General features: G+C 43.4%; 1 protein-coding gene and 1 long non-coding RNA gene across 3 annotated transcripts in view; both read right to left on the reverse strand.

Moving 5' to 3' along the window:
* Positions 1 to 5,539: 5,539 nt before the first annotated feature.
* The window catches only part of LOC117533171 (soluble scavenger receptor cysteine-rich domain-containing protein SSC5D-like), a gene marked incomplete at its 5' end in the record, with an annotated part of 68,084 nt that continues 47,030 nt past the window's right edge, over positions 5,540 to 26,593 (reverse strand). The window contains 5 exons of the mRNA XM_034196817.1: positions 5,540 to 7,255; positions 8,975 to 9,078; positions 15,020 to 15,337; positions 15,639 to 15,938; positions 16,023 to 16,334. Of these exons, the coding sequence (XP_034052708.1) occupies positions 7,154 to 7,255; positions 8,975 to 9,078; positions 15,020 to 15,337; positions 15,639 to 15,938; positions 16,023 to 16,334 (1,136 nt within the window). The remainder of the gene's footprint in view (positions 7,256 to 8,974; positions 9,079 to 15,019; positions 15,338 to 15,638; positions 15,939 to 16,022; positions 16,335 to 26,593) is intronic.
* The window catches only part of LOC117533173, a 30,355-nt gene continuing 21,492 nt past the window's right edge, over positions 17,731 to 26,593 (reverse strand). Inside the window, exon 3 of one of the 2 annotated variants that reach the window (XR_004567020.1) lies at positions 17,731 to 17,813. This is a non-coding gene — a long non-coding RNA (uncharacterized LOC117533173). The remainder of the gene's footprint in view (positions 17,814 to 26,593) is intronic. The other variant, XR_004567019.1, reaches the window with a different exon arrangement.

Consider the following 26,593-nt stretch of genomic DNA (forward strand, 5'->3'; position numbering starts at 1 on the left):
AAGTCTGATTTAAGGGTTGTTTATATTTCACATCATTAATCAGAATCTGCAAAGTAACTCAAATAAATGCAGTGGAGTACAAATACCAGGTTAACCTCTGAATTGTAGTGGAGTAGAATTACAAAGTAACAATGAGCTGTCATGTGGGTATATATAGCGATTTTCACCCATTTATTCATTATAATATATAATAGTTTTACATTTGATAACGCCAATGTGTTTAATACTGGCAACTTCTAATTGTGGGAAAAACGAAAACGTTCAGTAGAGACGTCCTATAGAACATTTGGCGAAACACAATAGCCAGCATCCAGCATGTGTAGTTCTGGGGGGGGCGTTCCATTCGAGTTTTGGATAGTCTGGCGTGGTTTCGTTCCATTTCACACAGCTGTTTGACGCTCTGCGTAACCTTACGGGGGACTGTAGTCCTAAACGATAGCTGGGGATTATGGGTAGTGTAGTGTCTTCGGCCATCCTAAACTCAGAAAGGTTGACAATCGCAATGACGCTCGAAATGACGCTCGAAATGTCCCTTATAGTCCTAATCCGTCTTCCTCGACCCGACCGGAGAAAAAGACGTGCTGCAGGCAATAGAAATACATTGCTTTTAAAATCGTGATGTGCAACACGAAAAAAAATCGTGCTGTGCAACACGAAAAAAAGGGGCAAATCGTGTTGGGGAACACGAATCAATAGATTAAAAATCGTGTTGGTGAACACGAAATGCCGTGAGACTGGGTTGCACATAAACACCGGTTGTTACAAGTAGAACAAATAACCTGCAGACATCAACTGGTTGTTAACTAACATGCATATTAGCAGTATATTGGCTCTTTATTAGCCCTTAGATGCCCTTAGAGTGACTGGACCCTACACTCTTCCATAAGTGGGTCAAAAAGGACCCGTATTAGAATCATATGTGTTTTTATGCCCTTTTTGTCATTTTGGTTCAGAAAGATCACTTGTATAATATTTAGTATTATATTTTGGTTCACACTAGAAATATTTCATTTTTATTCAAAACTCATCTCTTCTCCTCTAGTCTCTCATAATAATTATGTAATATTAATATACTCAATATGGGCCTAATGAGGCAGCAGTACCACAAGAATAGTAATTCTCCCATAATAACACTTAACAGATATGATCTATTCTCATGTAACAAGACATGAAACTATGAGTGTTAATTAAGTCTAAATAGCTCAAAACGAGGTGTTTCTATCTAAGCATATGTTTTGGGGTGTTGACGGTTCAGCTACCAATAGCAAGGTGATATTGACAACGTGATTCGTTCAGATGCGTCACGTGGTGTGCTAAAACACTTCCTGGTTAGCTTTCCACTAGAAATTGAAATCTCAAAATGGCAAAAGAACGGCGAAAAAAACGTTCACAGAGAAGACGACAACAATTGTCACTTGCACGAAGCAAGGTTATACAAAAAACAAATGACCCCGAACATGAAATACCTTCACGGAGTGCGTTGAGGCGCAAGCTGTCATCCAAAGAACAGAGGGTTTAGCTAGCGCGTCACTGCAATCTTTAAAGGTCGTTTTCTCAAAATGAGTTTTTTCTCCTACTCTGAGTTCGACATTTCAACTTCAGTAGCACGTACATACACCAAACCTTCCAGTTATATTCCTATCAATATTATGAAGGCCTTTACAGAAGGGTTTGTTCATATATCATTCATAGCCTGAATTATATAAGATTTTATACCTAGAAACATGGCGAAAATGGATATTTTAGGGCTGTTGACAGTATGTTCTGATTTATGGAGTGATAAAAAGAGATATCCAAAATCCCTTCTGTAAAAGCCTTAGATACTAATATGACTACAAAATGAAACAAGAATTTTGAACCTGGCTTTATCCAAAGTTCAGATTTCGGTTGCTGAAATGTGTTAAAATATGCGCATATTTAATGAGATAATGGCTCAATTAAACAATTGCCTTATTGTAGGTAATTAACTCGAGACATTTCTAGCTGATATCTTTAAGTTAAAAAAAATTACCCTATTCACCTGGGGTGTCTCACTTTAACTGTTAGGCTTAATAAACCATTATAGACCTACATCACTTAGCAACAGCTGCACATGCTAACTATGGGTCTTACAAACCTACATAACATTACAAATAGTCAGACGAAAATATTATTTACAATATTAATAAAACTATGAATTCAATTTTAACTGATTGACAAGGCAACACACTGCACAGCGGCAGCAGCTGTAAAGGAAAATATCGTCTTACCTTGTGTTGGGGCTTCACACAACTCCAAATGTAGCCTTCCTCTCTGGGGTGGCACTAATGAAGACCCTCATTAAAGCAGATACATCCACATTGTCCAACATGTTACTGTGGACATGCATCAAAGTCAGATGTCTCTTCTGTGTCATATTACTCTAGTTGTAGAGGTGGTGGGCTGAGGAGTAGCTGGTGGTCCACTCTTTTTATTGGGTTGTTTGTTGAAAAAAATAAATCCAAAATCCTTTTTTGCGCCATTCTAGAAAGTCACTGGCCCTGTCTCAGGTCGACTATTTTCATTTCCTCGCTCCTCGCTCCTCGGTCTCACCGGAAGTTGATTTGTCTGCGCCATCTTGAGTACCGTCCCATGGCTCTTATTTCTGCCGGAGGAGCGAGGAGCGATAATGGAGGAGCTATAATCGAGGAACCACCAGACCATCCTTCGATGAAATCCTCAGACACTCGCCCCGCCCCCTTACTGTGTATCGCTCACTGATTGGACGATGCAGTGCATGCATTACATTACATTGCATTTAGCTGACGCTTTTATCCAAAGCGACTTACAATAAGTACATTCGACCAGGAAGACACAACCTTGAAGAAAACAGAATCATAAAGTACATCAGGTTTCATAGAGCCAAACATTTCAAGTGCTACTCAACTGGCTTTAGATAAGCCAGTCCTTTATTAGTATATAAGTGCTCTGTTAATAGTTCTATCGCTCGAAGTGGAGTCGAAAGAGATGAGTTTTCAGTCTGCGCCGGAAGATGTGCAAGCTATCTGCTGTCCTGATGTCAATGGGGAGCTCATTCCACCATCTTGGAGCCAGGATAGCAAACCCACGTGTTTCTGCTGATGGGAACTTGGGTCCCCCTCGCAGTGAGGGTGCAGCGAGCCGTTTGGCTGATGCAGAGCGGAGTGCACGTGCTGGGGTGTACGGTTTAACCATGTCCTGGATGTAGGAAGGGCCAGATCCATTCGCAGCATGGTAAGCAAGTACCAGTGTCTTGAAGTGGATTCTAGCAGTTACCGGAAGCCGGATGCACTGATCTGATGCTTCTTGACATGAGAGCAGTTTCCCAGCGGAGTGAAGAAAATACATGAAACTCATGGGACTCACTCCTCAGTTTATACCGTGTTTTGTTTCAATTAATGTTTCATTTAGTTACAAATATGTGATATATCTGAACAACAAAGTGGTCAAAAATCATTTTATTCATTTTTTGGAAACATTTTCATGATCGCTTTTTTCGTTTTACATTTTCATTTATTGTCATTTCCATTCAGTCATTAAGTGCTATTGAAATGTTAATGTGCTACATATCCACACAAACACACAAAGTGTGCAATCCAATGAATGTTAATCTAACTGGGTTTTGATAGATAACATATCTCTTTTTCTTCTCTCAATTATTTTATTTCTATTGTGCACTCTGATCAATATTAATCAAACTATTGTTCGTTTATACATTTTAAGAATGGCGTTTATCTTTTTTGAGAATTAGTTCTTATTTGATTTTATTTATTTGGGTCTACAACAGATGATACAAATGTTTGTGTCAGTAAATGTGTACTAACAGAGGCGGGGGTGTGTGTGGAAATAACGGGGACAGAGCTGCTGTCAGACGATCAGCTGTGCAGCGTCATCACAAACGGACGTCGCTTCACGTGACGCTCCGGAGGAAAGGACGTCCCATTGCTCTTAAAACTCATTTCCTTGCTTCTCGTGGTTTCCTTTCGTCCCTCCATGCTTCCCTGGAGGGAGGGACTAGTCACAGGGAAACGACGCAAGTGAGGGAAGCAAGGATTTCATTTAACCATTTAACCCTAGATGACTCGGATTTTATTTATTTTGAAAATAAATTCAAGCCACCTGACTGATACAAATATATACTATAACTATTATATCCTACTGTATACAGCTAATTTTATTTTAAGTAAAATCATAACTATTTTATGTAGTTTAATCATTTTTATTTAGGTGGTCACTCAGTTGTTCAAATGTACACCACTCGCCAACAGGGGGTGCTGCAGCACCACCAGCACCCCTACTTCCCATGGCTATGTATTCCAGTCTCCCTTCAGATGTGTTCAGTGGCATTTCATTCAACACAATGCTGCTCACCTCCTTCAGTTGGGAGAACAGCTGGTTCAGGTTCAGCCCCATGGGGGGACAGCAGGGCTGCTGAGCCTAGAGATGGATCTGTAGTTTGTACAGAGCAGGTCAGGTCAGCAGGCCAAACAAAGAACAGAGGGCAAAGAGGGGGTAAACCCTTATGCTTTCCTGAACTGAATGTTTGAGTGTCTAAATGTATATACTTTGGGGGATAATAACTTTCCTAATGAACCAACACGTTTATTTAAAGGTCCCATGTCTTGCTTTTCTGTTCTTACCCGTTCCCTTGTGTGTGATTTTACAATCTTTATTAATTATTAATTACTATCTTCTTAACTTGAAATGATGAGTTATATAAATGTAGAACTTGAAAGTGTGAGTTATAATAAGACTGAAATATGAGTTTATTTGACTAGGAGGTAAATAAGGTTTCCTCGCTCTATGTCAGATTGGTATTTGTTTCAACTCTGAGTTTAAAGTTAAATCAACTTAGACAACGTAAAAAACAATGTTAACCCAACTAGAACCTTTAAGTCATATCAACGAGGTTTACTTGCATTAATGAGTTGAAACAAAGATTGTCTTCAAGTTGACTTGATTTGCAGCAGGTGGACTTTCATTTGCAAGTTGAACTGACATGAGCTGTTTCACAGTGTGTAGGTTTTCATTTATTTCAAAGTTGTAATTGTATTTATTTCCTTCAAATGTGCAGAGGACTCCCCAAGTGCTGTGTTTAAGTTATTTTAAAGTAAGCTATCAGATATGTTTTGCGGCTCCAGACAAAAGAATGGGTGGAAAAGGGGTCAAAATGTCTCTTTGCGTCAAACAGGTTGCAGACCCCTGCCATAGTTTATGGGCGCTGTACGCTATGTCTGCCTAGTTCTGTTAAGATAGGATAATAATATACTTTATTGATCCCAAATTGGGAAATTGTTTTGTTATCAAATATCGTTAATAGCATTCATATGTTTTTTCTTCCCCCCAATGTCCGGCGCCCCCCATGGATGGAAGCGCCCTTAGCATTCGCCTACACTGCCTATGCCAAGGGCCGTTTGACTCAGAGATGATTTCAATACTAACCTGTGAGAACTAAAGCCTTGAGGTTCAGTTCTCAGAATCAAAGCAAACACATCATGTTCCAACCAGGAGAAACACTTTTGAAATCAGCTCACTCTCAGAGTTTCATGGATTTTAAAGAAGTTTTATTATTTTTTTGGTACATAGCAAATGACAGCATTTATTACAGTGATGTTGAACATCTCATGGTTTCTGGAGGATTCTGCTGTGTTCAGAATTCAAGACGATTTGCTTCATCGTAACTCATGGAAACCAAATGGGTCAAAACTCTTCATGATAAAAATCAAGTAGAATTTGTGATGCAAGATTTAAGCAAAATCATGACAAATCTTCAAATACAACATTTGTTAAAAAAAGCCACATCAAAAAACCTTAATAGGCGAAAGCTAAATTCTTCAGAAAAGCAAAAAACAACAAAATCACTCAAAATTCTTATGAAGCAAAAACATTTCTCGGTTCCAAAATCACAACACTTGTTTACGGACAATGTTAACATTTTAAGTACGAAATAATTAGTCTCCTGAATTTGGGAAAATCCTAAATCACAAAAATAATCTGAGTTCTTTGTAAAAAGTGAAATTCTAAAGGAATTCAAATGTTTCATAAAAGTCCAAAAAGTAATGATTACATATTATTGATCATCTTGTGAAATAAGTTCAATCCTCAATAATACAAAAACAAGCACATGTTGATCACACAACAAAGCACATGACCTTTCAAAAAGGAAACTTCTACAAAATGAAGTACATTTTTAATTACAACATGTTAGTATTTAATATCTTCTGAATGTGGGAATGCTCTCCAACAGGTGGAGTTCTGAAAAACAGCTCAATTACTACAACATACAGAAAATACCATAAAACATGATATAACGTAAGAGAAATACTGAATGATTGAAAATGATTACAAGCTGAGCTCAGAACATGTGAAATAAGAACATTAAAGAAAAGTTAAAATCTTATACATTTTGGCAAAATTACAAATATAATCGGATTTCTCTAAAAAAGCTATTTTTATACAAACAATCTCTTCAGACCAAAATCAAGCAACATTCTTCTGTCAATAAAAACACATCAGCATTGTTGTGAAATAAGAAGTGTGTGGACTATTTACTTTTGTTCAATTCCTATCTGGATATTGTTCAGCTAAATCTGGTCCTGCTGCTGAAATGACCCATGTGACCCACAAGGGGATCAAATATCCTATCTCGCTGAGCAGATGAATTGTTGTGAAAAACGTAACATTTTAAAATCTGTACTTTGTCTCATTTGTTGATTGAATATAAAAAAACCTTGTTGTGCTCGAGGTCTACAAATGCAACACTAGGTGGCGCTGTAACGCGCTCCTCCTGTTATCTCAGGAATCACTACATTAGATCCAAACACTGGGTTTTGTAACACTGTTTCTAGAGGATATGTGAACATTAATATATGGCATTAATTGGCCGACTTAGTTCCTGAGCGGCCTGGGTTGGTGTGTCTGCTTTCAAACTGCACCGACTGCATTGACTTTTCTAAATAAAACTAACTTGTGATGTTTTTTAAAGATCTTCATTTTCAGTGGGAACCAATGGGCTTGGAGCTGACAGGAAGTTAGGAAACATGAGGCACTAACACATTGCTGGTGACGTTCAGAGTAAAAGCTATATTTTCTAACGTTGGTTAAAAGCTATAAGAGCTGATAAACCCGTGTGTGTGAGAGGAGCTCCTTGGAGCTGCTACTCTGCTCCCTGAGCTCCTTCCTCTTCAGCAGGAACACCCAGGTCATCATAATCCAGCTCAATGTCCTCCTGTCGGCTCAGCCTCCGCCCCCTGGTGGCCTGGAGAGACATGACAGCACACAGTGAGACTTCCTGCATCACTCCTGTTCAATAACACACACTGTTTCATTCAGTCAGTGGAACAACAACATGTTTCAGTCCCTCATCATTCAGTCAGTGGAACAGCAACATGTTTCAGTCCCTCATCATTCAGTCAGTGGAACAACAACATGTTTCAGTCCCTCATCATTCAGTCAGTGGAACAACAACATGTTTCAGTCCCTCATCATTCAGTCAGTGGAAACAACAACATGTTTCAGTCCCTCATCATTCAGTCAGTGGAACAACAACATGTTTCAGTCCCTCATCATTCAGTCAGTGGAACAACAACATGTTTCAGTCCCTCATCATTCAGTCAGTGGAACAACAACATGTTTCAGTCCCTCATCATTCAGTCAGTGGAACAACAACATGTTTCAGTCCCTCATCATTCAGTCAGTGGAACAACAACATGTTTCAGTCCCTCATCATTCAGTCAGTGGAACAACAACAACATGTTTCAGTCCCTCATCATTCAGTCAGTGGAACAACAACATGTTTCAGTCCCTCATCATTCAGTCAGTGGAACAACAACATGTTTCAGTGCCCTCATCATTCAGTCAGTGGAACAACAACATGTTTCAGTACCTCATCATTCAGTCAGTGGAACAACAACAATGTTTCAGTCCTCATCATTCAGTCAGTGGAACAACAACATGTTTCAGTCCCTCATCATTCAGTCAGTGGAACAACAACATGTTTCAGTCCCTCATCATGTCAGTCAGTGGAACAACAACATGTTTCAGTCCCTCATCATTCAGTCAGTGGAACAACAACATGTTTCAGTCCCTCATCATTCAGTCAGTGGAACAACAACATGTTTCAGTCCCTCATCATTCAGTCAGTGGAACAACAATATGTTTCAGTCCCTCATCATTCAGTCAGTGGAACAACAAACATGTTTCAGTCCCTCATCATTCAGTCAGTGGAACAACAACATGTTTCAGTCCCTCATCATTCAGTCAGTGGAACAACAAAATGTTCAGGTCCCTCATCATTCAGTCAGTGGAACAACAACATGTTTCAGTACCTCATCATTCAGTCAGTGGAACAACAACATGTTTCAGTCCCTCATCATTCAGTCAGTGGAACAACAACATGTTTCAGTCCCTCATCATTCAGTCAGTGGAACAACAACAACATGTTTCAGTACCTCATCATTCAGTCAGTGGAACAACAACATGTTTCAGTCCCTCATCATTCAGTCAGTGGAACAACAACAACATGTTTCAGTCCCTCATCATTCAGTCAGTGGAACAACAACATGTTTCAGTCCCTCATCATTCAGTCAGTGGAACAACAACATGTTTCAGTCCCTCATCATTCAGTCAGTGGAACAACAACAACATGTTTCAGTCCCTCATCATTCAGTCAGTGGAACAACAACATGTTTCAGTACCTCATCATTCAGTCAGTGGAACAACAACATGTTTCAGTACCTCATCATTCAGTCAGTGGAACAACAACAATGTTTCAGTCCCTCATCATTCAGTCAGTGGAACAACAACATGTTTCAGTACCTCATCATTCAGTCAGTGGAACAACAACATGTTTCAGTCCCTCATCATTCAGTCAGTGGAATAACAACATGTTTCAGTACCTCATCGTTCAGTCAGTGGAACAACAACATGTTTCAGTACCTCATCGTTCAGTCAGTGGAACAACAACATGTTTCCGTACCTTGCAGTAGAAGTAAAGTCCGATGGTCACGAGCAGCACCAGCAGCTGAGTCAGCAGCAGAACGACGGCTCGGATGATAAAAGGTTCTGGATCTGATGGAACACCTGGACAGCATCACATCAAGAGTCAGCAAACACACAGAGACCTGAACCCACTTCAGCACGGAGACTCCTCTCTACAGTTACAATAAACGACATCTTCTTAAGATCTTCATTCAACCCCAACCCTTTCTCCTGTTCCAACACATCCTCACTCCCAGGTCGGCCTATGTTGACGTTATGTCAAGTCCTGTGTCGGCTTTTTCCAACGCAAGGGGGGGGGGCCTTAGCGTCCATTTTCAACGCAAGAGGGGGGCCCTTAGCGTCCATTTTCAGCTTTCCGGGATGTCCATATGCTTCTATGGACGCTCATGGAAGCACGGCATTCGTTTGTGTCGGCTGCCCTTAAAGGCAATGTGAGCGTCCATTCTCATTGGATAACGGAGAATTGTACACCCGGAAGTAAGTATTCCCCTTACTGTCGATTGATTTTACAGTGATATCTGCACTACTCATCGACTAAAAAACACCAGATTATCCTTGTTAATTACACAACATTGATTGGTTTAAATTGTGTGCAATGCTTTTGTATTTTTCCCCTTCGATTCGGAGAAACAAATATTTTTTCGGAGTAAAGGATGGCATAAGACACTACACTACCCAGAATCCCCAGCTATCGTTTGGACTACACCATGTGCTCTGTTTGACGTCACGTGATCTTCAAATTTCTCCCTGCAGAAAAAAAAACATGGTCGACCTTCGTTTTATTCTCTGTGTAAAATGCCTATTTTAAAGTTAGTTTGGCCATTAAAATGCGTTTTGATGTCCTTTGATGCGAGAAATATGAGTTGTTATTTCAGATTATGTGTGCAGTAGATGTACATGATCTTTAGTTTGCTAGTTATTACGAAGATTACTTCAGGAAGTTTTCATTGTTACCAAGGTGGTTGCTAGGGACGCTGCTATCGATATTAATTCTGTTATGTTGTGTAACTGTTTAATGGTGTTATCTTTATTGCTACCCCCTTCCCCGTCAATGTGCAATTCCAGTCTCACATCTCAGAGCACATCGTCATTAACAAATACCGGAAACAGACCGAAAACATTTTTTTAAAATAAAATAATACTTTATTCCGAGTGTGCTTGCTTTTCTCTTTGGAAGTCATCACATAACGGCATTGTAATACACGGTTCGGCTGCATTAAATATTACATATCTGCCGTAGTTCTATATTTATAGAGCCCTGATGAGAAGACTTCTAGACAAACATGAGGAACTGAAAACGTGACGTGGATCATAAATATATCAGCCATTAAACAACATCTTACATTTCTTTTCACACAATACGTCTCCTTGCAGTATCAACACTAATTCGGCTGACTTTTATATTTGATCCAATTGGTAGATAGGCTGTATTTACACCATAAAGGTGCACAGCTGATATAAAGGGACACCTAGTGGTTAAAGCATGTTATTGAATTTCATTATTTTTATTATTAGATATTAATAGGATCCCTATAAAGTATATTCATTACTCGTTATTCTCTACTAATAGTTAATTAAAGACTGTATATAATGACTAGTTTGCACATCCCTTTCAAGATTTCAAGATTTTCTAAGGTTTATTGACATATCATATAGGCCTACACAACTACGGTGTAGTTCTGCATTGAATGAAAAACTTGGGTCGCAGGTTCCTCAATAGTGCATTACAAGACATCTATCAATATTTGTGCATACCTCCAGCAATGTTAACTATGTTGAAGCACTTATTTTAACTGATATTATACATAATGTATTATACTCTTATAAGATGTATGTAGATATTTCATCTCCGACCTTGTCAGGTATTGAACAATCAATAAATAAAGAACACAGAATTGTTAAATATAAAACACAGAATTTGTGTGATTATACTAAATGATTTACAAATGAACACCACTGCATATTTAACTGTTACACATGCTGATGTAACGCACATGTTCCAACTTGGGATCAATAAAGTATATCTTGTGGTGACCACCTTTAATACACTGGGTTACATAATCCACACATGGAACTAGAGTTGGGGGTATTGTTTCCACACGGACATATATGTGGTTACCTTTATATGTTGTGTGCCCTCCTGGCTCTTTCTCTTGTCGTCCCGGGCTGCGACCCAACAACATCTACATTTCTGCTGCTCATTAAAGCAAGCTTTGTACCTCCATTGCACCGCCTCCGACTCCCTATCTCTCGGCACTACAATCTTATCTTAAGCTGATCGATGGCTACTGCCATATTTGCAAAATGTGCCTCTGAACCTTGACAAGTGCATGTTTCAGGCTTATCAATTAATGTAATGTAATGTTATCAATTAACAACAGGAGGGGTCACAAACATAAGACCAGCTGTTAAATAAAGCTCTTCTGACCTTAGCTGGCATGTGTGTATATATATTAATGCTGCCCATTATGGGCACAAGCAATTTTCACCCATTTATTAATTGTATGTTTTAAATGTGAGTGTTTCCTATCCCCTAAACCTCCAGGGATGTACACAGTTTAATACTGGCAACTTCTTATTATGGGAAATACGAAAACGTCTTTTAAAACTACAACTCCCAGTAGAGACGTGCCATAGATAGAGAACATGTTGCGAAACAGAATAGCCAGCATGTGTAGTTCTGGGGACGGGGTGGGGGAGGGGGGGACGCGGTGGACCCGTTCAAATCCAGTTTTGGACATTCTGCCGTTCGAGGCTCGGCGTAACCCTCGGAGCACACTCTCCAATCACAGAGCTTGAGGACTATCACAGGGTTTATCAAACAGAGCACATGGTGTAGTCCAAACGATAGCTGGGGATTCTGGGTAGTGTAGTGTCTTCTGCCATCCTTTACTCCGAACAAATATTTGTTTCTCCGAATCGAAGGGGAAAAATACAAAAGCATTGCACACAATTTAAACCAATCAATGTTGTGTAATTAACAAGGATAATCTGGTGTTTTTTAGTCGATGAGTAGTGCAGATATCACTGTGAAATCAATCGACAGTAAGGGGAATACTTACTTCCGGGTGTACAATTCTCCGTTATCCAATGAGAATGGACGTTCACATTGCCTTTAAGGGCAGCCGACACAAACGAATGCCGTGCTTCCATGAGCGTCCATAGAAGCATATGGACATCCCGGAAAGCTGAAAATGGACGCTAAGGCCCCCCCCCCCTTGCGTTGGAAAAAGCCGACACAGGACTTGACATAACGTCAACATAGGCCGACCTGGGAGTGAGGATGTGTTGCCTGTTCATACCAGACAGTAGGACTGTAGGGAGAAGCTGCTAGCTGTATCTGTTGAACAGTCAGTACTCATGGCAATACTCATTACATTACATTACATTACATTGCATTACATTACATTGCATTTAGCTGACGCTTTTGTCCAAAGCGACTTACAATAAGTACATTCGACCAGGAAGACACAACCTTGAAGAAAACAGAATCATATAAGTATATCAGGTTTCATAGAGCCAAACATTTCAAGTGCTACTCAACTGGCTTTAGATAAGCCAGTCCTTTATTGGTATAAAAGTGCTTCGTTAATCGTTCTAACGCTCGAAGTGGAGTCGAAAGAGATGAGTTTTCAGTTTGCGCCGGAAGATGTGCAAGCTATCTGCCGTCCTGATGTCAATGGGGAGCTCATTCCACCATCTTGGAGCCAGGATAGCAAACCCACGTGTTTTCGCCGATGGGAACTTGGGTCCCCCTCGCAGCGAGGGCGCAACGAGTCGTTTGGCTGATGCAGAGCGTAGTGCACGCGCTGGGGTGTACGGTTTAACCATGTCCTGGATGTAGGAAGGGCCAGATCCATTCGCAGCACGGTAAGCAAGTACCAGTGTCTTGAAGTGGATTCTAGCAGTTACCGGAAGCCAGTGAAGGGAGCGGAGGAGCGGAGTGGTGTGGGAGAATTTAGGAAGGTTGAAAACCAGACGAGCCGCTGCATTCTGGATGAGCTGCAGAGGTCGGATGGCACATGCAGGTAGACCAGCCAGGAGGGAGTTGCAGTAGTCTAGGCGTGAGATGACGAGAGCCTGGACCAGAACCTGAGTCGCTTTCTGAGTCAGCTGGGGACGTATCTTCCTGATGTTGTAAAGCGTGTATCTGCAGCAGCGGGTTGTAGCAGCGATGTTTGCAGTGAAGGACAGGTTGTTATCTAGGGTCACACCCAGATTCCTTGCAGTCTGAGTCGGGGAAACAACTGAGGTGCCGATGTTGATTGTCAGGTCAAGAGTTGGACAATCTTTTCCCGGGAGGAAGAGCAGCTCAGTCTTGTCAAGGTTGAGCTTGAGGTGGTGAGCAGACATCCACTGAGAGATGTCAGCTAGACAAGCAGAGATGCGTGCGACGACCTGGGTCTCTGAGCGGGGAAAGGACAGAATTAATTGGGTGTCGTCAGCGTAGCAGTGGTAAGAAAAACCATGCGGGCTAATGACTGATCCGAGCGAGTTTGTGTACAAGGAGAAGAGGAGGGGACCAAGAACAGAGCCCTGAGGGACCCCCGTAGTTAATTGACAAGGGTCGGACTCAGACTCTCTCCAAGTCACCCTGTAGGTACGGTCTTTCAGGTATGAGGTGAGGAGGGAAAGTGCAGAGCCTGAAACTCCAAGTTTTTGGAGAGTGCGAAGGAGGATCTGATGATTCACCGTGTCGAATGCAGCAGACAGGTCCAACAGGATGATGACAGAGGAGAGGGATGCAGTTTTGGCAGTGTGCAGTTCCTCCGTGACAGCAATGAGAGCAGTTTCTGTGGAGTGACCTGCCTTGAAACCAGACTGGTGCGGATCCAGAAGGTTGTTCTGATTGAGATAACAGGAGAGTTGTTTAAAGACAGCGCGTTCAAGTGATTTAGACAGGAACGGGAGGAGAGAGACAGGCCTGTAGTTTATAACATCAGACGGGTTGAGAGTGGGTTTCTTTAGGAGAGGGTTTACTCTTGCCTCCTTGAGACTGTTTGGAAAGTGACCAGAAGTTAGAGAAGTGTTGATGAAATGGGTGAGAAACGGTAGAATATCAGGAGCGATAGTCTGAAGGAGGTTTGAAGGGATAGGGTCCAGAGGACAGGTGGTAGGGCGGGCAGAGGTAATGAGGGTAAGAACCTCACTTGGAGAGAGAGGGGAAAAGGAGGTAAGTGTGTTGGTGGAAGGAGGGTCTGATGACCCAGCGGTGAGTAAAGGTGAGTCAGAAAAAGAAGAGCGAATATCATTAACCTTTTTTTCAAAGTGGGTAACAAAGTCGCTTGACAGAAGTGAGGAGGGGGGAGGAGCTTTGGGAGGGTCCAAGAGGGTGGAGAAGATGGAAAATAGTTTTTTAGGATTGGAATAGGAAGATTGGATCTTATCTTGAAAGAAAGTGCTTTTTGCCTGAGAGATCGAAGCAGAGAAAGAGGAGAGGAGAGCTTGATAGGTTAGGAGGTCATCACGGTGTTTGGATTTCCACCATTTCCGCTCTGCTGCCCTAAGGACGGTTCTATTAGCACGCAGTGCATCATTTAGCCAGGGAGCCGGAGGGGACTGACGAGCCTGCCGAGATGTCAGAGGACAGAGCGAGTCCAGAGTGGATGAGAGAGTAGAGAGGAGAGTTTCTGCAGCAGAGTTTGGAGGCAGTAGTTGGAACGAATCAGAGGAAGGGAGGGCTGAGAGCACCGACGAGGCAAAGGTAGAGGGAGAGAGGGAGCGAAGGTTACGGCGGACAAGTGTAGGATGGGAAGAGATTAGTTTGTTATGTTTGGAAAGGGATAGAGAGAATGAAATGAAGAAGTGATCGGATGTGTTTACTCCAATGTAAACTACAGCTGAGTGGAGAATGTGTGTTCTGGATTCATGTCTTCACGGTTCATTGCACTTATTGTACGTTGCTCTGAAAAGCTACATGTGATGTAAGGGTGTGACTGCTTCAGGGCTCACAGTAAAACACTCACCAGCGTTCTCCTGGGGAGCATCACGCTCTGTCCTACAGTAAACTCTAACAGCTCACCTGTGACGGTGACGGAGAGCAGGCGGCTCTCAGAGGAGGAGTCCTGAGGAGAAGCAGAGACGTGATAAACACAGCTGTAGTTTCCCTGGTGGGCGGGCTCTGCAGCCGGGAACAGGAAGTGGGCAGAGTGATTGACAGCTGGCTGGGTGTAGTTGTGAGTGGAGGAGCTGAGCAGGAAGGAGCCTCCTGGGTACTGAGGCTGGATGGAGCAACTGATGCTGAAGGTGGAGCCTCTGAACACCTGGAACCCCTGCTGCTGGGCCCCGGAGACCCCGTACATGGAGGAGGACACAGAGATGTTGGGCTGAAACAGCTTATCTGGAGAGAGAGAGAGAGAGAGAGAGAGAGAGGGAGAGAGAGAGATAGAGAGAGAGAGAGAGAGCGAGAGAGAGAGAGAGAAGAGAGAGAGGGGAGAAGCGAGATAGAAGCGAGAGAGGTGCGAGAGGGATTCTCTCCTCTCTCTCTTATTAGCTCTCTCTACCTCGCGAAGCTCCTCGCTCTCTAGAGCCATCGTACTGCTCGCTCTCTCTCTTTCGAGAGAGAGAGAGAGACTGACCAACAAAGAGACACATGATGTCACTGATGATGTCACTGATGATGTCACTGGTGATGGGCTTACCTGAGCAGGTGAGATTCAGGATGTAGATAGAGGAAAGTGATGATGCTGCACACTCCCTCAGAGCAGATCCAGACTCAACACAGTCAGATCTGATCCTCCACACAGATCTCCTTGAGGACTCCTTTCTCCGTCTCACAGAAACAGCAGAGCCACAGTCGAGGTCTCTGCAGGCGACTCCTGCTGCCTTCAGGGTCCAGAGAGAGAAACGGCCCTCCACTGGTCTCCATTCTCCCTCATGTTCCAGCTCCAGAGCTCCTGCACAGCGACTCTCTCCTCCCACCAGCTGAACACCACCAGGCTCTGCAGAGAAACAAGAGAGAGATCAGAGAGAGAATAAAGTGAGTTTGATGAGAACAGAATGAACCAATCACAGCTCCTCTCTACCTGAGCAGGTGAGGCTAACAGCTGTGCCAGGTGAGCAGGTGCTTCTCTCTGAGGCTGAGCTACAGTCCAGGAGAGCAGACTCATGGCCTCCACACTGGAACTCTTTGGTCCCCATTGGAGCCTCCCCTTCTCCATAGAGCGCCCCCTGGAGGACTGAAGGAGCCCCACAGCCCAGCTGCCGGCAGACCACCTGAGCATCCTGCTGGTCAAAGTCAGCCTCACACACTGAGGACCAGGACGGGTCAGACGGGTCAGAGTTCACCTCCAGTCTGCCTGAGCACAGAGCAGTCCCCCCCAGCAGCCTGACAGAGTCTGCAGAGGACAGAAGATCAAACAGAGGTCAAAGACACACCATCAAAGAGATGAAACTATATTTCAGATTCAAACTGGACTCAGTTCCAACATGAGTTGATGATGAACAAAGAACACATGTTGATAAGAGCACAGACTGCAGGTACCCTCACATCTACACCTGATAGCCTCTAGCAAGTGGTCTCCATGAGTGAACCCTTCCCCTGTGTCTTCAACAGAACCTCCTCCTCTGCAGACCCTCTGCTCCTTCTGCTCAGCTCCACCTCTGCTCTCACACACACACTTTCAAAAGGTTTCACTCTCTACTCTCACATGTGTGTTTCACATGTGTGATCTGACTGATGTGTGTAAACACGTTGTTCTTCAAACATGGCGTCATCATTGAATTCAAGCTGTTTGTATTTTGGTCTGGTGTTTTCCATGAAATGGTGAATGGTATCATTCCAGAGGAGGAGGCTCCAAATAACCCGGTGGGTTTCAGGACTCTTCATATCAGCCGTGCTCCAGGCTGCAAGGAGTGGAATGAAATGTAAAACTGCTTGTTCATCTCTTTTGGTTCACATTGATACATGTTAGGGACACAGCAAGCAGAGAGGCAGAATGTGGAGTGAGACGGCCCCTGCTGTGAGGATGCTGGCTCTGGCCTCTCCCCTCTCACTCTTTCTAAACTCTGAACATGGATTCTTGTGACTCTGTAAATGAGTGCTATATGTTCCTCCTTCCTCTGCGGGGTCTGTGGGACGTCCTACGTTGTGTTGGCGCCGCGCTTCAACTATGTGAGCTGTGTAGGCCAATCACAGCAGGCCATTTGACGCTGGCCTGTTGTGATTGGATAGAACATCTCACACAACAGAAGCCTGATCACGTTAATAAATGATGTTTCTAATTGGATGCATTTTTTAAAGGGAAACTTATTTCTGCTTTTATTTTATTATTTAATTTTTCATTTTGATAATCAAAAATAGAAATCCAGTAAACTATATTTTCTCTCAGTCATTGTTGATGAATGAGTGGGTGGGCCTACAGACCCAGTAGCCCACCCACTACGCCCGGCTGCTCCGTCCACTGTTCATCATTTGATATTTGGGTGTTTTTAATTGTAAAAACAAAAAATGAAAATGTCATCCATGATGTCACTGATGATGTCACTGATGATGTCACTGGTGATGTCACAGATGGGCTTACCTGAGCAGGTGAGATTCAGGATGTGTTGAGAGGAAGCTGATGCTGCACACTCCCTCAGAGCAGATCCAGACTCAACACAGTCAGAGCTGATCCCCCACACAGGTCTCTCTGAGGACTCCTCTCTCTCTCCCACAGAAACAGCAGAGCCACAGTCGAGCTCTCTGCAGGCGACTCCTGCTGCCTTCAGGGTCCAGAGATAGAGAAAGTCCCACACTGGTCTCCATTCTCCCTGATGTTCCAGCTCCAGAGCTCCTGCACAGCGACTCTCTCCTCCCACCAGCCTAACACCAGGCTCTGCAGAGAAACAAGAGAGAGATGTTCCTTCATTGATATCAGCATATTTTAATCATGAATCATTTATACTATGAATACTTCCGAGTGATAATCAGATCATTAACTCCAGCTCTCTATAAACCATTGGTGGGAAGTAATAAAGTACATATACTCAAGTACTGTAAGAACAGGTTTGAATGACTTCACTGGAGTATATGGTTTTATAATACTACATCACATGTATTCACAACATGAGTTTGAGGTTACTTGGCAGGTTCATATTATTAATAAAACAACACTTTAATGATGAAGTTCTGTTATGGATAAAGATACCTGGAAGTATAACAAGTTATTCAAGTGATCTCCAGCTTTACCAGCTGCTACATTCAAAGTGATGTTCACATGAATGGATCATTGATTAGAATCCAGACTATAATATATCATGATGGAAATAGTCGTACTGGACGAGTCGTATTAATGATGGTACTTTAAGCATTAATTGATCCTAATACTTTGACCTAAGTGCATTTCAATACCAGACTTGTTCTTGTTCCAGTACTTCTACACTGTGGTATCACTTCTTCTAATCAAGTATAACATCTCCCCCACATCTATAAACTGATAGGACCTGAAACATGAAGCATATGATTCAGTAGAGCTAAAAAACAGTTCAATCAGAAGCTACACGTAGAGATCAGTAGCTGTTTCTGTTGCTGTCATTTGAACCCTTTGGTGAACATGTGCGATATGGGTCCGTGTACGTGTTTCTCTTTAACACAAGAAACAAATCCCCAAAAACACAAAAACTGAAAAAAGGAACACAAAAGCCTTTCTTCTGATTTTGTTGTTGGAGTCCAAAAACCATATCAGCAAAATCTAATTCAAGAATGGTCCGATTTTAGATTTTAAATATGGGTTTATTTGTTTTCTGTACGGAGGTAGAATTAAATATACAAAGATAAAAGCCAAGAGCTTTGAATATCTCTGCTCAGGATAAGGCAGCGATATCTAGCTGTCATTGCACGTGGGATGGGGAGGAATGAAGGACTTTGGTATCGAGTACAAATCAATGACTGGATGCGTCAGAACTTTCTCCAATTAAACAAAGATAAAACTGAGGTAATGGTTTTTGGAGCTAAGTCAGAACGTTTAAAAGTTAGCGCTGAGCTTCAGTCTGCAATGTTCAAAACAACAGATAGAGCCAGAAATCTAGGTGTAGTCATGGACTCTGACCTGAGTTTCAACAGTCACATTAAAACTGTTACTAAATCAGCCTACTATCACCTAAAGAATATATCTAGGATTAAAAGACTAATGTCACAGCAGGATTTGGAAAAACGTGTCCATGCCTTTATCTTCAGTAGACTCGACTACTGCAATGGTGTCTTCACAGGTCTCACTAAAAAGAGAATAGGTTTGCTCACTTTGGAGATTTGGACCAACTCCTTTTGTAGTATCTGGTGTTTATCCAACTCCTGGTTGGTAATGAATTTAAAACCAAGTAGATGTAACAATATCTTTAAGAAAATGTGTGATATTTACTATTGCAATGTTTCAGTCCCTTTAGAGACGTTCTGTTGAGTGGTTGGTTGGTGATGGACGCTTATATCAGAGAGAAGAGTTATCTGATCATTTGTTGCCAGCCTCTAGGAGGGGTCTCTCACTGAGACTCCGCAGGGATAACAGGGAACCACCTCGCTGGTATGTTACAGAACATTTAGAAGATTATTTTGACATTAGTCCTCGGGAGCTTGGGGAAGGGTCTACCTCTCCTCCTCCGGGTAAGAAGTCTAGGACTTCTGAGCCTCCAAACTAATCTTTACAGCAGCTGACCAGACGGGCCACAGATGAGAGAAGGCTCCAGAAATGCTGTGGACCTGACCTGCCGACATTGTGCCGTTAAAAGTGCAGAGTATCTTGATTTATTTTTAACATCATAATAATAATAAATGTGTTTCATTTATAGAGCACTTTATATTTAATTTCAAATCCCGAAGTGCTACAAGCAGTGAGCATGAACAGTATAAATAAACATTACACAGATCGGTAGAATTAATAAAAAGCAATACAAAAACAAACAATAGAAATAGAAATAAATAAAAGGGTGGTAAAAAGGGCTAGGCAAAGGCTCGACTGAAAAGATGGGTTTTGAGGCCTTTTTAAAAGCCTCCACGGTCTGAGGTGCTCTCATGTGGTCGGGGAGAGCATTCCACAGACTGGGAGCAGCCGAGCAGAAGGCCCGGTCTCCCATAGTACGGAGCTTAGTCCTGGGGGGTTTGAGGAAGTTGGAGTTGCTGGAGCGGGTGGTCCGCAAGGAGGTATGGGGGGTGAGGAGTTCCTTGAGGTAGGGAGGGGCAGTTCCATGGACACACTGGTGGGTGAGGATGGAGACCTTGAATTCGATCCTCAGTTCCACAGGGAGCCAGTGTAGTGCTTTAAGGATGGGGGTGATATGATCGTATTTGCGCACCCTCATCAGGATCCTAGCAGCGCTGTTCTGAAAGAATTGGAGCTTCTGGATGCTTTTGTTAGGGATCCCGATGAGGAGTGCATTGCAGTAGTCCAGCCTGGAGGAGACAAAGGCGTGGACCAGCTTTTCGGCGTCAGACAGAGTGAGTGTGGGGCGGAGTTTGGCGATGTTCCTGAGGTGGTAAAAGGAGTTCTTGCACAGCTGTTTAATGTGAGCCTCAAAGGTCAGATGGGCGTCCATTTTCACACCCAGGTTGGTGACTATTGAGGAGAGGGTAATGTCCTGGCCGGAGAAGGTGATGGTGGTAATGGTGGATGACCGAACCTGGTGTGGGGTGCCAACTATAATGGCTTCGGTCTTGGAGCTGTTGAGTTTCAGGAAGTTCTGCTTCATCCACACCTGTATCTCCTCCAGGCAGGCAGTGAGTGTGGGTGAAGGCAGGGCTGCAGAGGAGGTACCGTTGATCCTGAGGTACAATTGGGTGTCATCAGCATGATACTCCATGTCGGCTGATGATAGAGCCAAGGGGGAGCATGTAGAGTGTGAAAAGGGTGGGGCCGAGAACTGATCCTTGAGGGACACCACAGGTGAAGTTGTGGGTACCCGACTCTGCCTCGCCCAAGGAGAAGTACTCTGTTCTCCCGGTGATGTATGATCTGAACCAATCAAGGGGAGAGTCAGAGAGTCCGATGGTGGAGTGCAGACGATGGAGGAGGATCCTGTGATCGACGGTGTTGAAAGCTGCAGTGAGATCGAGGAGGATAAGGAGAGAGGGAGAGACTGGAACTTCTCAAATAGGTTGTTGGAGTTTAGATAGTCCTGGAGCTGAGCAGCAACTAGTTTTTCCAGCACCTTTGATAGAAAAGGAAGGTTGGAAATGGGTCTGTAGTTGGCCAGGACTCCCGGGTCAAGGGAGGGTTTTTTGAGACGAGGTATGATGACAGCGGTTTTTAGGGCAGAGGGGACATGGCCAGCCTGGAGAGAGAAGTTTACGATCTTAGTGATCATGGGGCTCATGGTACAGGTGTATGATTTCACAAGAGCTGACGGAAGGGGGTCCAGGACACAGGTGAAGGCCTTCATCCTCCTAACGATGCCCTCAACCTCTCGCTGAGAGATGTCTTTGAAACAGCGAAGAGGCTGGGTTGTCCCAGGCTGTGGGTCAGCAGTTGGAACTGGAGGTGCAGAGGGGCTAGACAGGATGGAGGCGATGGTGTCAGCTTTGTTTGTGAAGAAGGCGGCGAAGTTGCCACACTGCTTCTCAGTGGAGTCGGAGTGCAGAGGACTTTGGGGTTTGAGGAGGTGGTTTATGGTGGAGAAGAGTTGCTTGGAGTTTCCAGTACTGTTGTTGATTATGGAGTAGTACTGGGACCGTGCATATCTGAGGGACTGTGCGTAGGCCTTCTGGTGTTCATGATAGGCTAACCGGTGAACAGTGAGTCCTGAGGCCTTGAGCCGCCGCTCAAGGACACGCCCAGCTGTCTTCATTCTCTGCAGCTCGCCGGTGTACCAAGGGGCCGAGCGCGAGAAAGTGACCATCCTGGAGGGGGGGCGTGCAGATCAAGGAGACTGTTAAGGGACTGGTTGTAATATGCAACTGACTCATTTACTGATGAGAAGTTGGCGGAAGAAAGATTCTGGAAGTCCAGGTTCATGGTGTCCGGGTTGATGTTCCTCAGGTTCCTGAAGCGGATTTGGTGTTTGGGCTTCTTGAGTGGGGACTGGACAAAGAGCTCCATAGAGATGGTCGTGTGGTCAGACACACCCAGGTCATACACTAGCAGATTGCTGATGGGGGCGGAGTTTGTGATGACCAGGTCGAGCGTGTGGCCCTTGGCGTGCGTGGGGACATCAACATGCTGTGTGAGATTGAGGCAGTCCAGAAGTAGCAGAAACTCAGTGGCAAAGTGGCAGGAGGGGGAGTCAACGTGAATATTAAAATCTCCAAGTATGAGAATATTGGCAGAGGTTGTGCATAGCGTAGTGAGGAGGTCTTGTATCTCTGGGATGAAAGCTGAATTGGGTTTGGGTGGCCGGGAGATCAGAAGTATTATCAGGGCGAAGGGGGGTTTATATTTAAATGCAAGGCATTCAAAGGAGGACAATACAGGCAGGGGCAGGAGTGACAGTTCCAATTCCTTTCGGTAGATGACAGCTAGGCCTCCACCACGACCAGTGCTGCGGGCTTTCTCCAAGTAGCTGTAGCCAGGAGGGCAAGCTTCATTGAGGGTGGAGTAAACCTCTGGCTGATGCCAGGTTTCCGTGAGGCACATGAAGTCCATTTTCTCATCAGTGATGTGGTCTTGAATGAAGGATGCTTTATTACTGAGGGATTGTGTATTCAGAAGTTCTACTTTGACTTTGGAAGATGTGGTGAGTCTCTGTAGGGGCCGGAGTAGGCTGTAATCCACTCCACGTTTTCCAGACTCTTTCGTGTGTGGTGGTCTTGCGATGCTCTCCGTGCATTCATGCAGCGGTCTTGCGATGTTTCTGGCGCGATTTGACCCCGCCATGACCGGGCTCTGATGACGCGTCAGATGTGCGACACGACGGCAGAGAGAGTGGATGGATGGAATTTCTGCATCTCCGTGCTGGGAATATACAGTTTGTCTTCTTCTTTGGCTTCGGTGGATATAGCGATGCCGACGAAGAAGTCCAAGTTGTTTAATGACTGCGGTGCAGGTTGGAGCGTTGGAGTGGTTGAAACTCAGGAGTTGGGGAATAGAAAACCTCAACATGTCAACAGGTCGGGCGCCGAAGAAGTTTGGTAGCGGTGCTTAGCAGCGAGGGCTAACAGCAACGAGACAGCTGGAAGGCTATCCCGTTAGTATACCTCACGTCTGGGAATGAAACAGAGGCTTGGGAGTCCGCCTGCTGTCACACTAGTAGCGGGAGAGAGGCAAGCAGTCAGCCGGAGATAGTCGGCAAATTTGGGCGATACAGCAGGTGAGTCCGGACAGCCGTCAGGTCCAAAACCGTCAATAATCACGAGGTTTAAGATATAAAAGCACTTGTTAAACAGACTAAAAGTTTAGCCATATAACTGTAGCTTAAAAGCAGAATTTGTTTTGCTTAAAAGCAGATAAAATCTCTGAGGCGTAGGAGAAGCTGCGAACAAACAAGCACCAGCGTCCTCTCCAGCGTACTTCCGTCTAAACCAGGGGTTCTCAAAGTTTTGATGAGTGAGGGCCAATTTAGGTACCCAATATTGGATTGAGGGCCGCCCAAGAAAAAACGGAACACAAAATAATTCCAAAACAAATCCTTTCTTTATTGTACTAACCAATTACCGCAACTCGCGAGATGCCTAGTTGCCATGCAACCAGTAGTCTAGCAAACTTTCCACAAGCTGTCATTCATAATTTAGGAATGACAACCCAGGGGGCGCAGTTTTACCATTCTTAACCCTCTGGTGTCTAAGGGTATTTTCTCAATTTTTAGATGTTTTCTTAAATCACCTTTTAAATGTATTTCTTCTAACATGGCACCCCATGTGTTAAATATCAAAATGTTCAGGACAATCTCTGGTCTTGCTATATATGCATATTGCTCACCTTAGAGCACTGTTTGATGAGATAAGTAGCTCAAAAGCTTAAAATGTGAAATCCGATTTTTGGAAAATCTTCAAAACTCTTGTGAAAACACAAATGTATTCATGTGATCGAATTGTTTTGGGGTTTTAGAGTTGGTTACCAAAGTCCTAGGATCACAAAAGCAGTGAAATATTTGAATTACACTGTATATAAATGTGTTATTCATGTATAAAATGAAAAACATTCAATTCAAATGTTGAGTAAAATAGGTGTTTATCACTCTATTTTCACCACAGCAGGGACTGAGATACATCAGGACTGAATAATGACTTCATATTACATACCAAGGTTCATGTGATGTGTACAAATACAAATTGAGCATTCAACCTTTTTTTTTCAACCAACAATTTATTATAAATATGTTTTTTTCAACCAACTATTTATAGAAATATAAGAAACTGGAAAATCTCACTATTTACAATATTGAACATCAGAACTTTCAACCAACTATTCATTATAAATGTCAAGACAGTGTCACGGTCTTTGTCTGTCTTCCAATACAGTGGGTCTGGCTGCTGTGTAGGTGGGGGTGATGGTGCATGGGCTGCTGTGTAGGTGGGGTGTACAAGTGCTATACGAGACCTCCACGAGACCTCCTTGCTGGCTGGGTTGAAGGTGATGGCTGTGGTGGAGCTTTTGTGCTGAGGTGTATCTTGACCTGGTGGCAGCCGCAGATGGAGGTGGAGGCAGCTGTAGTGATGCTGGTCTGCTGGTCCTTGGTGGTGATGGCTCTGGTGAAGGCCCTTGAGCCACAGTAGATCTTGACCTGGGGGCCGGCACAGATGGATGTTGTGGCTGCTGGATAAACGCAGCCTGTGTAGGACAATAATTACAACTAATTTAATTGAAATAAAGTTCAAGTAAAATGTTGCTCAAGCACAAATAACAATGCACACATAAAAATAAAGTTTGGGAGGTTGCAGAAGGAGTCTCTCTCTCTCTCTCTCTCTCTCTCTCTCTCTCTCTCTCTCTCTCTCTCTCTCTCTCTCTCTCTCTCTCTCTCTCTCTCTCACTCACTCTCTCTCTCACTCTCTCTCTCTCTCTCACACACACACACACACACACACACACACACACACACACACACACACACACACACACACACACACACACACACACACACACACATACACACAAACACACACACACACACACAGGTATTTCCAGTTACTTTACATTCAGTATAAAATCACAGACACACATATACATAGGCTACATCTGATTACAAAGTCTCATCTGTACAGGACGGTAAAATAATAACAGGCACACATAAATAAATCTATGACAAAGTCTCATCTGTACAGAACAGTATGATAAAATAATCGATGGAAAAAACATGTCAGCGTTGTGGGACGAATAAATGATTAATTTAATCATCTACACATGTAATCTCACTTTTACACACCAACATAACGTTAACACAGAGTAAACGTTTGCTAATGGAGAGTCTATTTTGTCCCAATAAAAAGTTCATGACTATCGATAAAAAATATATATCAATAAACCTATTGTTCATTTTCGCGGTATTCCCCACACATTGCCAGTACACTATTACTGTAATATTTACACTTACCCATATCCAAATGGATCCTTGTTGTTGTCTTTGTATTCTTCTTCTTCAGAAGAGTGGAAGACTTCAGGTTCTGAGGCTCTATCTTCACTGCTGCTAGCGAAATAAATCTCTAGCGAAGTCGGCAACTGTAAAGTTTTTTTTAGCCATTTTCTCTGGCTCTCTCTTTTTCCTCACAGATGTAAACTGATGGGAGACACGTGGTTTATGTTTTTTTTACTTGGTGGGTAGGCCCTTAGTGATTTTTCGATGTCCATTGGTCATTTCAGACCATGATTTCCTTGACGGACACACAAATCCACCAATCCCACACAGTGTAAAGTCAAGCTGCTTTGAGCGGCCATATTGGCTGCTGTGCCCTGGTTACAGTCTCACAGGAGATACCGCTGGAAAGCTACTCATTCTAATTCTTACTAGATACAACCATGGAGGATTCAAATATAACGCATGCATTTCAGCGTGTCACATTAACTATCGCGGGCCGCCAGAAACATTTCCGAGGGCCGCCATTGGCCCGCGGGCCGCACTTTGAGAACCCCTGGTCTAAACGGATAACCCTCCTGTTCGATGAGCTTGTTTGTTACTATATCTTTTTGACCACTTATGATAATGCTGTTAAGCTATTTAGCTTTGTGTTGTTTGAACCCACTTATATACTCAGCTCCTGAAAAATTGATACAAGCTAAGAGATAAGGAACAAGGTTTTCTTAGAGAGAAAGTGAGGGTGAGGGAATGCTCCAGTTTTTGGACAAAATTAACATGGGATCACTCCGGTCATTGTACGTACTTCGTCTCACTGGAATATTAACGGTCAGATTGAATACAACATCGACCCAATTTCTCCGGTCAATGACGGAAGAGTTTTGAAAGTGACAAAACACTAATTCACACATTTAAAAACACTTAAACAATTGAACAATGTTTACCCAGGATTCAGGCACCTTCCCTGGCTTGTAAAATGTGGTGATGCGCCCTGGAGGTATCAGACTATTTAAAACATGTAAACCCAGGATTCAATCACTTTTCCTGGCTTGTAAAGTGCTGTGAAGCAGCCTGTTCTCTGGGTGCAGTCTGGGTGCAAGAGCTATGCGCTGCAAGGAGATCTCTGGGTGCGCTCTGTGGCTCTCACAGCCTGCTTCTCTCTGGCTGCGCTCTCCATCTATTCACA

The sequence above is a fragment of the Gymnodraco acuticeps genome, unplaced genomic scaffold, assembly GCF_902827175.1.
Source record: "Gymnodraco acuticeps unplaced genomic scaffold, fGymAcu1.1, whole genome shotgun sequence".
NCBI classification, from domain to species: Eukaryota; Metazoa; Chordata; class Actinopteri; order Perciformes; family Bathydraconidae; genus Gymnodraco; species Gymnodraco acuticeps.